Below are 12,046 nucleotides of genomic sequence, written 5' to 3'. Positions count from 1 at the left end.
CCACACCTTCCACCGTTCTCACGCTCACACACAAACAGCAGGATTCCATGCCCCTGTCACACTTTAGGGAGGAGCTCAGTCACAGAGGTCTAGGGTATCAGACAGGAGTGTGAGTAAGGTCAATAAGATTACACTGCATGTGAGAGCTGATCCAACCCCTTTAAGAGTAACCTTCTTTGCCTACATGTTGTGCTCAGATTTAAAGATCTGCACACAGTTCTCTGGAGTAGCAAATACAATTTATGTGTGGCCATAATGTAACAATAATTGTCTCTGAAATTATTTTACAAACTATGTGCTTACATATCATGAACTGGTTATTTTTGCTTATGATGCACATGAATAACCTGTTTCAATGTTATATATAAATATAGACGGGAAAGTGAGATATCTCAAAACAGGAGTGTTGAGCCATTACTTGCCTGGGGGATCTATTTGTCTGTTTGATTTCCATGGCTATTTTCATGGTGACAAAGGTAAAATATAACAAAATTAAGTTAAAATACAACAAAAGGTATAGTGATTAAAAGATACAGATAAAGATACATTTGTTTTCAAATTTTATAAAAACTATGTTGCTGAACAATAATGTCACTGACTATTTCAGTTGCTACATAACTTAGCTACTAATAAATATGCTGCACCATGGTCTTGGTTTACAAATGTTATGAATTTCGAAATACTTCAACATCCAAAGGAATTTAATTCAATGGAATATTTAGAAAAGGGTATCCGGTTACTGTGATATTTATTAACTGCTTTTTAATGTGAGACCATTTAAAAAGACCCAAAGTGATTACAGACATCCTGATCATGATTCTGACTGGATGATCATTACTAAGTTTGACTGTAACATATAATAATTGCTGTTAATAGTGTTCATCGTCTGCCTGATTATGTCTTTAATTGATTTTTCCCTACATTTCTGCCATATGTACATTAATTGATAGTCACCACTGATAAGCTACTACTAAATATATTGTAGAAACATAATTTTCTGTAAAGTTGCTTTGTAACAATTTATATCATGAAAAGCACAATACAAATAAACTTGAATTGAACTGAAAATTTAATTAAATTATTACTTTTAGCAACTTCAGGTTAGTATGGTGAAAATGTTTAAATGGAGTGTTCAAACATATCAGATGAAGTCACTTGTCTAAAGTAAAGTATTGAGCAGAATAGGTGTAGACAGGACAGGTCAACCACAACAAATCACTAAATCAATAAATGTGACATGTTCTATTCTTTTGAGTCAGAAGACTAAAAAGAGCATTTATGTAGATGTGTAATATGTTTAGTTTTTTTTGTTTGTTTGTTTTTTTGTTACGGCACTTTTGATCAAACAAGCTAAGCATTCAAACTATTTTATACTGAATAAGTTAAAAAAAAATATTGTTGTGATGTTATTTTACTATAGCGATTTATAAATCTACTAATTATTACTAATATTTGTCAGAACAGGCTTGACAATTCAAATGGGAACAATGGAAAGAAGTTATATCAAGAAAGGGAAAATTAATCAATATGTTGAAAGATACCGTGCAACTAACCAAAATGGGCAATCAGATAATAAGACAAAAAGGGAGACATTAAAAAAAGAAAAAAAGAAAAAACCTCAGCTGAAGTATCCAGTTCCCTCGAAAGAGTTGAGTGCACTGCATTTTGGGATACAGCATTACACACATTGTACTTGCATACTATACTGCAAATACTGTAGGACATCCAGGAATTCCATGATTCAAAATTTACTATGTACTGTATAAAGTGTAGAATGATGTTTATATACTGTAGAAATATATAGTATATGATATTCTGCACAAACAATTATCTTGCTGAAGGTAATTGTTGCAGTGACCTCTTTTCCTCTATGAGCTTTTTTAGATCTGCAAGCTCAGCTGTGCTTTTTAGTATCTCATAAACATAACTAATCCATCCCTGACAAGAGAAGTGCATTCCAACTTTCCGTCAGCACATAAGAATGGAGATAAGAGCCTGGATTAGCCAAGGGCTAATAAGCAGATAACACACACCGATCACCAGATCTACCTGACACGGAGTCAGGTAAAGAACATGCAGTGCCAGAACGGAAGGTGACAAACATAGTATACTGGGCATGTTCAGTATGTCTTGGTAAGTGTGGGGTAAACAGACAGAAAACTGTCTGCTAAAACTTGACCTGTAACCACAAGTTCTGCTAGTATAAGAACTATAACACGCATAACTATATCACTATTATGATATTACTTAAACAAACAAATAAATAAATAAATAACAGACAGAGCAGGACTGGGATCACCATGAATCCCCAAACCCTGGGCCAACCCCACTTTGATGTAGGTAGATCTTAAAAGCATTTTAGGCAGTTTGTGGGTAACGGCTTTGCACACAAATGTGTCAGGAGACACTGTAACACTTTAACACCTAATTTATAACACTCCCTTAATAAGTCTTTATGTATCTGTAAAATCAAACAATAGTGATTAAGCCTCATAATACAAACTACATTATCACCAATGTTGGCGCCAGCAAAAGATATAGGGTGGGTTTTCTTTTTTCTGGTAATTATTTTAATTGAATTGACTATAGTGTTCTGTATAAATGTTTGAGAATATACTGCCTGGCTCGTGGATTTTCTGGACTTCCAACAAATCTCTTGCTTTTATATTCTCCATACTGAGAAATATGGAATAGTGTAATTGAAGTGGCACATCAAGCAGAGACAGCATCAAATAGTTTCTTCAGAAAGTAGTTTCATTAATGTGAACTGCCATTCAAATTGTGAAATCATGATTTCAAAAAGAAATCATTTCAGCAACTAAAATGTGCACTTGCTATTATACATTTGTTATAATCTTAATCTAAAACCTTCATGTTAGAAAAAAGAATGCTCATTCATGATATTTAGCAACCACCATATGTTTCCAATTATTTGGAGTTCTTAGTTTTTGTTTTTGAATTTAATCTATGGCTGACTGCCTTGACTTGGAATAAGATTGGACTGCAATTACAATTTAAATTTAGACTACTGAAATAGAGCAAGCAAGGGACAAATAATTAATGTGATATTAGAAGTGAAATTGTGGAATGCATAAGGTGTAATTGCTGGTGTGTATTTCAGAATGCTTTTGCTATAGATACTCTAGATAGAACAGGTTTGTTTAAGTTTTAACAGATTTGTGGAGGGGAGCTGAGGTTACAGGAGGTTGAATAAGGGCAATATCAGTGGCTTTTGGTTACATCTGATTTTGTACAAATCGGGTAAATGTCTAGTGAAAGTGAGGTGACATACAGCCAAGTATGGTGACCCATACTCGGAATTCTACCAGATACAAAAAGGAACAATTAAAGGCAGAGAAAAGGCAGTAACAGACAAAAGCTGAGAGAGATAGGCCACTGGGGGAACCTTTTACCCTCCAGACAGAGTTATTTATTTCACCCAGTAATCCCAAACAGCTTCTCTGGTAAATGAATTAAGCTTCTGTTCTTGGCAGATTTCATTGGGGGCACATTCCTCTTTCCTCTTCTATTCCTGCCTCGCTTTCTCTCTTCCTCACTTTCTCATTTGGCCTTTTTTCTTTTTCTCTTTTTTCCCCATCAATAAATAACTGCCTACCTTACAGTAAGTAAAATAAACAGCCTAATCTTTTCTGCCTAATGGAACACAAGTAGATAATGTTTTGCAGACAACAGAAACAAATTAAGAAACATCTGACAATAATTTAAGAAATTTAAAGATAAGTCAATTTAAATATGAGGTAACTTCTTCACTTCCCTTTGGAGTTTATATTATATTATATTATACAATACAGTGTATGCTTGTGATGTGAGAGCAGGCTTATTCACATTCACATACATATACTGAAAGTGAAGGGTTGTTCTGGGTGCAATACAAGTTCAGCAGCCTGGCAACTGCCATAGACATTATGTTTCGACTCATCCATCAATTGGTAAAAACAAACAAAAACCAAATTTTTAATAATGCGTTTACAAGGGAAATCTACGGGGTAATTGGGTAATGTTTTAGAACTTAGTATTAAATCTGGAACATTACTAAATGGGAAATATGTGCTGGCATGGGATCATTTCTATGCAATTCAAACTTTTAGCTTAAGTTTAAACTGTGCAGTAGCCTTATGCCATACCTCTGCTCTGTACGGTAGGAAGAGGGCACTGGCAAGGTTTCCTGTAATACCACTGACAATGTAGATGATGGAAATGCGTAACCAGCCTGCTAGTTTCTCCAGGTCTCTAAGTATAGTCATTTGGAAGATCACAGACACCAGACAATGTAGTAAACTGAAAAGCAATCACATGAGCATGGGTCAAAGAAATTGTAATTTTTATGTTAAGTGTCAAATCTAGTAATAGTCTCAGTCTTCCTCCACTTCCAGGTACAGATATGAGAAAGAGTGGGAGAGAGAGTGAATAGATAAAGACCTAAACCTTACCCAGCATGAAGAAAAAGAGAGAGCCACAGTCTATAGAACTGGTCTGGGACATTGGGGTTCAGGAATGGCAGCAAGCCACACACATCGTTCAGGCAGTGGACCTGTGAGGGTACAGATTTGACAACAAAAATGTCTTTCCTCTAACTTTTACCATTTATTTTGTCCATAGAAGTCTATCTGCAGAAAACAGTGCACTATTGTCTGGACCTTGATGGCTGACCTGAAAAAAGATGTTTTCAATGTGAATGGATACCTGTGAACACAGTGTGGCCTCCTCATGGAAATATCCACGCATGAAGTGGCAATACTCCCAAGTTGTAATCTCACATCTTTATAAACAAATGAAAATAGAACAGTTAAATTGCATAAAATCATAGTTTTAAAAAAAATTAATCTGTCAGATCAAGAGAAACTGGATGCAACTCTGTTTAAATACTAATTCAACCCCCCCACCCCCCAAAAAATCTAAATTTTGTAATTTTCTCACATTCAAGTTTTTTCTTTAAATTCGCTAAAACCTTTCCAATCTACCGCAGCTCTCAAATTCAATGTGTTCACATGTATTGAAATGTTTTGATCATTATGGTGGATGACAAGATTTTGAGTGAACTTAAATTTAAGTCAGTTCCTGGCACAAACCCTTTTTATTATTTCACTTTTGAGTGAATTATTTATTTAAAGCCAATCACTCTGAATGGAACTAGAAACGGTGGAACTGGCTTTTGACTGTTAACATAAGTCAGCATATGGTGTTTACAGGTCTAATGCAAACAGCCAACATTTTAAACCTTGTTTTTAATTCTTGGTAATGTTCATTACCTTCCTTTTGTTCCAATACAGCACGGCCTGCCCTTTAGTGTGCAGTCCATGTGTTTGTATCCTGTGTGGTTCCACGTTTTAGGGTATGTACAAATCTGCAATAGTGGTGTGAGGAACAATTACAAAGGCATAAATAAATTTTTTTTTTTTTTTATTTTTATTTTTTTTTTTTTTTTTTTGTGGAAAGTGGTATTTAAAAATACTTAACCAATAAACATGATATGATAAACTTATTTATATATTTATATATATATATATAACAATATAAAAAAGATAGTAGTTATTGTATTGAAAGAACTTAAAATCTTAATCATTGAGGTAACTATTCTATTCACTTTATTTGATGTTTGTCTTCATTCTCTGAATTGGTAAACATAATAATAGTAACAATAATAAAATCTTAAGACAGAACTTCAATGAAGGTAAAATTTTCTCACCGGCCAATCTGTGATGTCATTAGGCCAAACATGTGGTCCTGATGAGGCTGGCTCTTCACAAGTCCTACTCCCAACATGGATTGCAAAAACAAAACATTTAAAAAAAAATGCTCAAACATTTCTTCGCACAGTGAGAGATATTTCATTGAAAGATACCTTGGGTCCTGATGGCAGACTGCGCGTGAAGATTTATTCTCTTTGTTCCATTTTATAAATGTTGCTAAAGTCTCCTAGGATCAGAAAAGAACAAAAATGTATTTAGCAGTCATTTAATTCTCTTAAAGAGAAAACACCAAAATCAAGACATCTTTATACTTACAGGTCATTATGAATTAAAGTAATTAAATGTTATGTTCAGTTTGATTCCTCAAGGTGGTAGACAAGAGCTTTGTTTGAAATTTATGACTCATTGATCTTCAGTACTCTAGATACACAACTGCTTTGATGTTTGTGTATACATACAGTAAGATTATGTGCAGGTGTACATGTGGAGTGTTTAGTTGCATGTATTTGACACAGTCAAAAGTCAAGTCACCTTTATTTGTATAGCTCTTTATACAATACTGATTGTGTCAAAGCAGATTTACAGTGTCAAACAGGAAAACTATTTGTCAATAATGCAAGAGGACAATAGTAATCTTTCAGCTAAAGTCAGTTCATTGATGATTCAGTGATGTCATCATCCAGTTCAGCACTCTTCTAATAATGTCTGTGCAATCAGTCAAGCGTCCCCAACTAAGCAAGAGTGGCAAGCAACCAAAACTCTATAGGTGACAGAAATTGAGAAAAAACCTTAGGAGAAACCAGACTCAGTCGGTGGGGTTGGGTTGTTGTCACAGGTTTAAGAATGTTTATTATTTATCATGTATATATGTGTGTGTGTGTTTGTGTGTGTGTTATAATACCGAGCAGTCATCACTCTGGGTCTGCACACATCCAGAACCATCATTCTGTACACAGCAGCCGGACTCTCTCTCTAGATCTTTGGCCTGCTGTGCTAGCTTTGCTATCTGACTGTCTCGTCTGATGCATGGAGAAAATTTTGCTCCCAAGTGGATTAGATCCTCCTATGGAACAAAGAACACAGTAGCAGTGAACAGAGGTTTGTACACAGGTGCCCCAAAGAGTGAAATTAAAATTTTGTCAGAAATACCAGTGTAACAACAGTAGAACAGCTGAATATTTCACCCTAACAACCATAGTCATTATTCCCACATTTATATAATTTATACTTTCTAATAAAAGAGAGGCAAAAATTATCTTCCATAGAATCTGAGTATCAGATTCTCTGTTTTATATCTGTACAAGATTAGCATCAGATTCTATGTTTTATATATGTATTCTATATCAGATTCTTCAAGTTTTTTCTCCAAAGTTTGCATGCCTGTAACTCAAGAAGTATTAAAGATATCTTAATATTCTTTTAGATTTCAAGTTTAACAAACTTTCCTTTTCGCTTCTTCATTTTTAAGGCCCTATATGGTTCAGTTCCAGTGATTTATATATGGCTCCAGGAGTAAATTTTTTAATCATACACATTTTCAGTGGTCAAAAAACAAATGTGGGGTCACCCAGCATTCAGCTGACACTTTTTTCTTCTCTTAAAGAGGAAGGTCTGAAGATCAAATAATGTTGAAACTAGAAATGTATCTTGTTTCCCTCTATCAAAATAATTGCATAGTTCAGACCTGTCTTAGTGCCATAAAAATTATTTTGTAAGTTTGTGTGCCTGAAACTCAAGAAGTATAAAAAATATCTCAATGTAATTTTTCATGCTCATTCTTAATAAACATTTGTTTTGTAATATTCATTTTTAAGCCATATATAGTTCATTCCCATAGATATGGGGAGCTCAATGTGACTCAGTGTCCAATTTGTTGAATTTTACCCATTTTCAGTGGTTGGAAACCAAATGTCGGTCACTTTGTATACAGCTGATACTTAATGTATTTAAAGGGAAATGTCTCAAGAATAAATAATGTTGAAACTAGAATTGTAGCTTGTTTCCCTCTATCAAAACATAGAACATACATGTCTGAGTGCTAAAAATGCACTGAAATTGTCAATTTGAGGCACATTTACTTGCTCACAGTAGTCTATTCATAAGATTCTACATTTGAATCAGTTTCAGGGATATTTGTATGAAGGAATTTTGTTAATTTTAAAGGAACACCCCACTATTTTTGAAAATAGACTCATTTTCCAACTCCCCTAGAGTTAAACAGTTGAGTTTTACCATTTTCGATTCCATTCAGCTGATCTCTGGGTCTGGTGGTAGCACTTTTAGCTGCAGCTTAGCATAGATCATTGAATTAGACCATTAGCATCTCGCTCAAAAATGACCAAAGAGTTTCGATATTTTTCCTATTTAAAACTTGACTCTTCTGTATTTACATCATGTACTAAGACAGATGGAAAATTAAAAGTTGCGATTTTCTAGGCCGATATGGCTAGGAACTATTCTCTCATTCCGGTGTAATGATCAAGGAACTTTGCTGTCGTACCATAGGTGCAGCAGGCGCAATGATATTACGCAGCACCTGAAAATAGTCCCCAGCTAGGTATATCCAACGGAAGGCACGCCTCCTGTGCAAGCAGTTGGTCACGTTGGTTATGCTGGCAGAAGTTAGCCTATTTTCAGGCGCTACGTAATATCATTGCTCCTGCTGCACCTATGGTATGGCAGCAAAGTTCCTTTGATGGTAAAACTCAACTGTTTTACTCTAGGGGAGTTGGAAAATGAGCCTATTTTCAAAAATAGTGGAGTGTTCCTTTAAAAGCTTCTGAAGCTACAAAGAGTTCAAACGTGCAGTATTGTAACTATGTTTGAAACAACTCCCTCGCCTTATAGGGAAGTGTGGTTTCTCTTCCTATACATTTTATTAAATAAACCAAGATTTGCCACACCTGGAATAAGTATGCAACATGTGGAGCATAGTTATAGACCAAGTAGTATCCACTGCTAAGCGGCATGTTTGGCAGAATCAGTGACAGTAAGTCAAACTTTGACACATTTAAGGTCTCTCACAGCTAAAATAATTAACACTGGGTAATTCTAAATACCAGGTAAATGAGATCCTGGGTAATCTTATTTTGTTTCACACTGCTCATACTTTACCTGGAGCTAACAATTAATCCTGGTTAGTATGAAGTGTCACATTATACAACCCCAATTCCAGAAAAGTCAGGACGTTGGGTGAAATTTAATTTTATTTTGTAAATATTAACAAATTTTGATTTTGATTGCTGCAATACACCCAAAAGTTCAGACAGAGGCAAGTTTAACACTGTATAACATCAACTTTCCTTTTAATTACAATGTTTAATTGTTTGGGAATTGGGGATACCAATTGTTAAAATTTTGCAAGCCAGTTTTTGCAATTTTTTGTCCAACTTCACTTGATACAAGATTTGAGATGCTCAACAGTCTTCGATCGTCGTTGTCAGATTAACCTTTTCATTTATACACAATTACATTTTCAATAGGAGACAGAACTGGACTGATCTAGCACATTCACTATGTGTCTATGAAACCACGCTGTTTTAGCACATGCAGAATGAGACCTGCCATTGTTTTGATCTAATAGCCATGGAATTCCCATGAAAGATGTCATTCTGACATCTTTTGAATTTTTCCCAGAAACAAGTTGAAATGTGGACTCAACTAACAACAGCACACATTTCCACTATCTCTTTGATCTGGTGAGCTATGGCCCAGAGAACCCTGCGGCATCACTGCATAGAACTGATGTTTAGCCTTTCCTAGAGAAACAGAGATTCAAGTTGCATTTATTGATGCAGCGGCAGACTGTGTTAAGTGACAGCGGTTTTCCGAAGTATGACAGTCCAGCATGACAGTTTCTTATGCAATGCCATCTGAGGCCTCAAAGGTCATGCACATTCAGCTGAGGTTTCTTGCCTTGCCCTACAGACTGAGATTTCTCTGTATTCCCTGAATCTTTTCACAATATTATGTATAGCAGTTGGTGAAAGCCCTAAATTCTTAATGATTCTGCATTGAGAAATGTGATTTTTGATTTGACACTTCTCTTATAAAATTTGGCACAAAGTGATGAGCCATGATTCAGACGATGATTGACTCAGCCATGATTGACTTTTCTTTGTACTTTTGTCAATTAAATCACAGATTCTTGATTTTATTGCATTTTACAAAATATCCCAACTTTTCTGGAATTGGGGTTGTACATTCCTAAACCCTGGGTTACTGTTATTATTTGCATACTTTACTTGCAGTGTCAACATTCATCACTAGATAAACACAAATTCACAATAGGTTTTTATCCACTGAAAATGGGTAGGATTCAACAATTTGGACATTGAGTCGAATTGGGATCCCCATATCTCTGGGACTGGACCATACAGGGCTTTAAAAATGAAGATTTCAGAAGAAATATTTTGTAGGAACCAGAATCTAAAATCATATTAAAATCTTTAATACTTCTAGAGTTACAGGCTTGCAGACTTTGGGGGGAAAAACACTTTTTGGCACAAAAAAAAGAGATAAATTTCTACTTTCAATATTATTTGTTCTTCATACATTGTTCTTTAAATACAAAAAGTATCAGCTGTATGTACAGTGACCAACATTTGGTTTTCAACCACTGAAAAAGGGTAGAATTCAACAAATTGGAAACTGTGTCACATTGGGCTTCCCATATCTCTGGGACTGAACAATATAGGGTCTTATTAAGAAAAGTTTATTAAGAACCAGAATCAAAAATCATATTCAGATATGTTTAATACTTATTGAGTTACAGGCTTGCAAACTTTGGAAAAAGAATATTTATGGCACTCAGAGTTTCAACATTGTGTTCTTCAGACCTTCCTCTTTAAAGGGGTCATGTGATGTGATGTGATTTCAAGTTCTCCTTTCTCTTTGGCGTGTTACAAGCTGTTTGTGAATAGATAAGATCCCTAAAGTTGCAAAGACTAAATTCTCAAACCCAAAGTTAAGACTCGTCCATGCCCTCCTAAAACACTGTGAACACTGTCTTCCGAACTCAGGTATGCACCCGCGAACCGTACCCGAGTCCACTTAAAAAGGGTGGTCTGGGGTACAGTTCATGTGAACTCCAATACAGTTTGCTGCTGATGTGAACGCAATCGTTGCAAATCGCGGAAGTGAACCGCTATTAATGACGTATTACTTGATAAAAATGTGTTTGTGTGTGTGTTTCACTCACTTTCCTGACAAGCGTGACTGACGCGCTGCAAACAGAGAGCTGTATATCTCATTTCTGTCCGCCTTCAGTGTTCTTCAGATCATTTGCAGTATATTCGTAAGACAGACGTGAGTGCTATTATGTACCGAAGCTTTGTAAACAAAACGAATGGTTCAAAAACGTAAATATATAAAAGTGCAGAGAGCAATGTTATGCATTTGCTGCCTTCTCCTGCGCCGCCGTTACTTAACAACAGGATAAACAGCTTCTGGTTTGATGACGCAAACGAACCACGGTTCGGACCCAAATAACATAATATGAACACAGTCCAGCGGGGGCAGGGGGAGGGGGGAGCAATCGAACTCGGGTTCGGAACAGGCAAGCAAACCAAGTGTGAAAGCACCCTTAAACATGCCCCCCACGTCAATGTCAATGTGTGGGAAGATTTGCATAACACCGCCCAAATATTCTCGCTGTAGTATTGTTGCTGCCGCCACTGCCATGTCGTGGAGATGCTGTGTGTTTCATTGTGAAAGAAAACTACTTTGTTTGGTCTTCCAAAAAAGGACACAACTAGAAATCAGTGGTTAAGTTGTATGTACAACACTGTTCCAGAACAGTTCCAACCAAATATTCAGATGTCTGCAGCGCATTTTACGGAGGACGGGGACTGTTTCCTGGGAGAGTATCCTACAATGCCGTTGTTCTGACATAATGTTGACTCGCAGCCTGCAAATACGTTTTCATATTTAAAGGATTTGCCACTGATGTTTGTTTGTCGTTTCTCCAATCACAAATGCAGACATGGTTTTATGTTTACGCGGCACTATGCAACACAACACGTAAAAAGACAGTATAAGTCATCATAATCAATTATGCCTCCACTGGATGCTACAAATGTCTCGTTTGTAATGGGTTGTATTGGTTTTGTCTCATCGTACCGGGACATGGCATCACAATATGGTAAGGGGCGTAACATTTCCGTCACACGCTTGAGGTATTCGGCCAATCACAATGCACTGGATAGCTGGCCAATCAGCGTACACCTTGCTTTTCAGAACAATGAGCTTTGTAAAAATTTACATGTTTCAGAAAGGCAGGGGATAGAGGAGAAACAATAATGTAAAGTATGTGGAAAAAAATGTGTTTTTTGAAC

At 36.0% G+C, this 12,046-nt stretch overlaps 1 protein-coding gene across 2 annotated transcripts in view; it reads right to left on the bottom strand.

Annotated features, from left to right (window-relative positions):
- Positions 1–12,046, bottom strand: part of LOC109073413 (inactive rhomboid protein 2-like) — a 62,840-nt gene that overhangs the window by 12,128 nt on the left and 38,666 nt on the right. For both annotated transcript variants that reach the window (XM_042758180.1, XM_042758181.1), the window contains exons 12-18: positions 6,613–6,774; positions 5,864–5,937; positions 5,708–5,771; positions 5,271–5,365; positions 4,705–4,780; positions 4,452–4,552; positions 4,146–4,299 (exon numbers count right to left, since the gene is read on the bottom strand). In XM_042758180.1, the coding sequence (XP_042614114.1) occupies positions 4,146–4,299; positions 4,452–4,552; positions 4,705–4,780; positions 5,271–5,365; positions 5,708–5,771; positions 5,864–5,937; positions 6,613–6,774 (726 nt within the window). The remainder of the gene's footprint in view (positions 1–4,145; positions 4,300–4,451; positions 4,553–4,704; positions 4,781–5,270; positions 5,366–5,707; positions 5,772–5,863; positions 5,938–6,612; positions 6,775–12,046) is intronic.

The sequence above is a fragment of the Cyprinus carpio genome, chromosome A6, assembly GCF_018340385.1.
Source record: "Cyprinus carpio isolate SPL01 chromosome A6, ASM1834038v1, whole genome shotgun sequence".
In the NCBI taxonomy this organism is placed as follows: Eukaryota; Metazoa; Chordata; class Actinopteri; order Cypriniformes; family Cyprinidae; genus Cyprinus; species Cyprinus carpio.
Note: the sequence above shows the minus strand (reverse complement) of the source record. Positions and strands in the feature narration are given on the sequence as shown.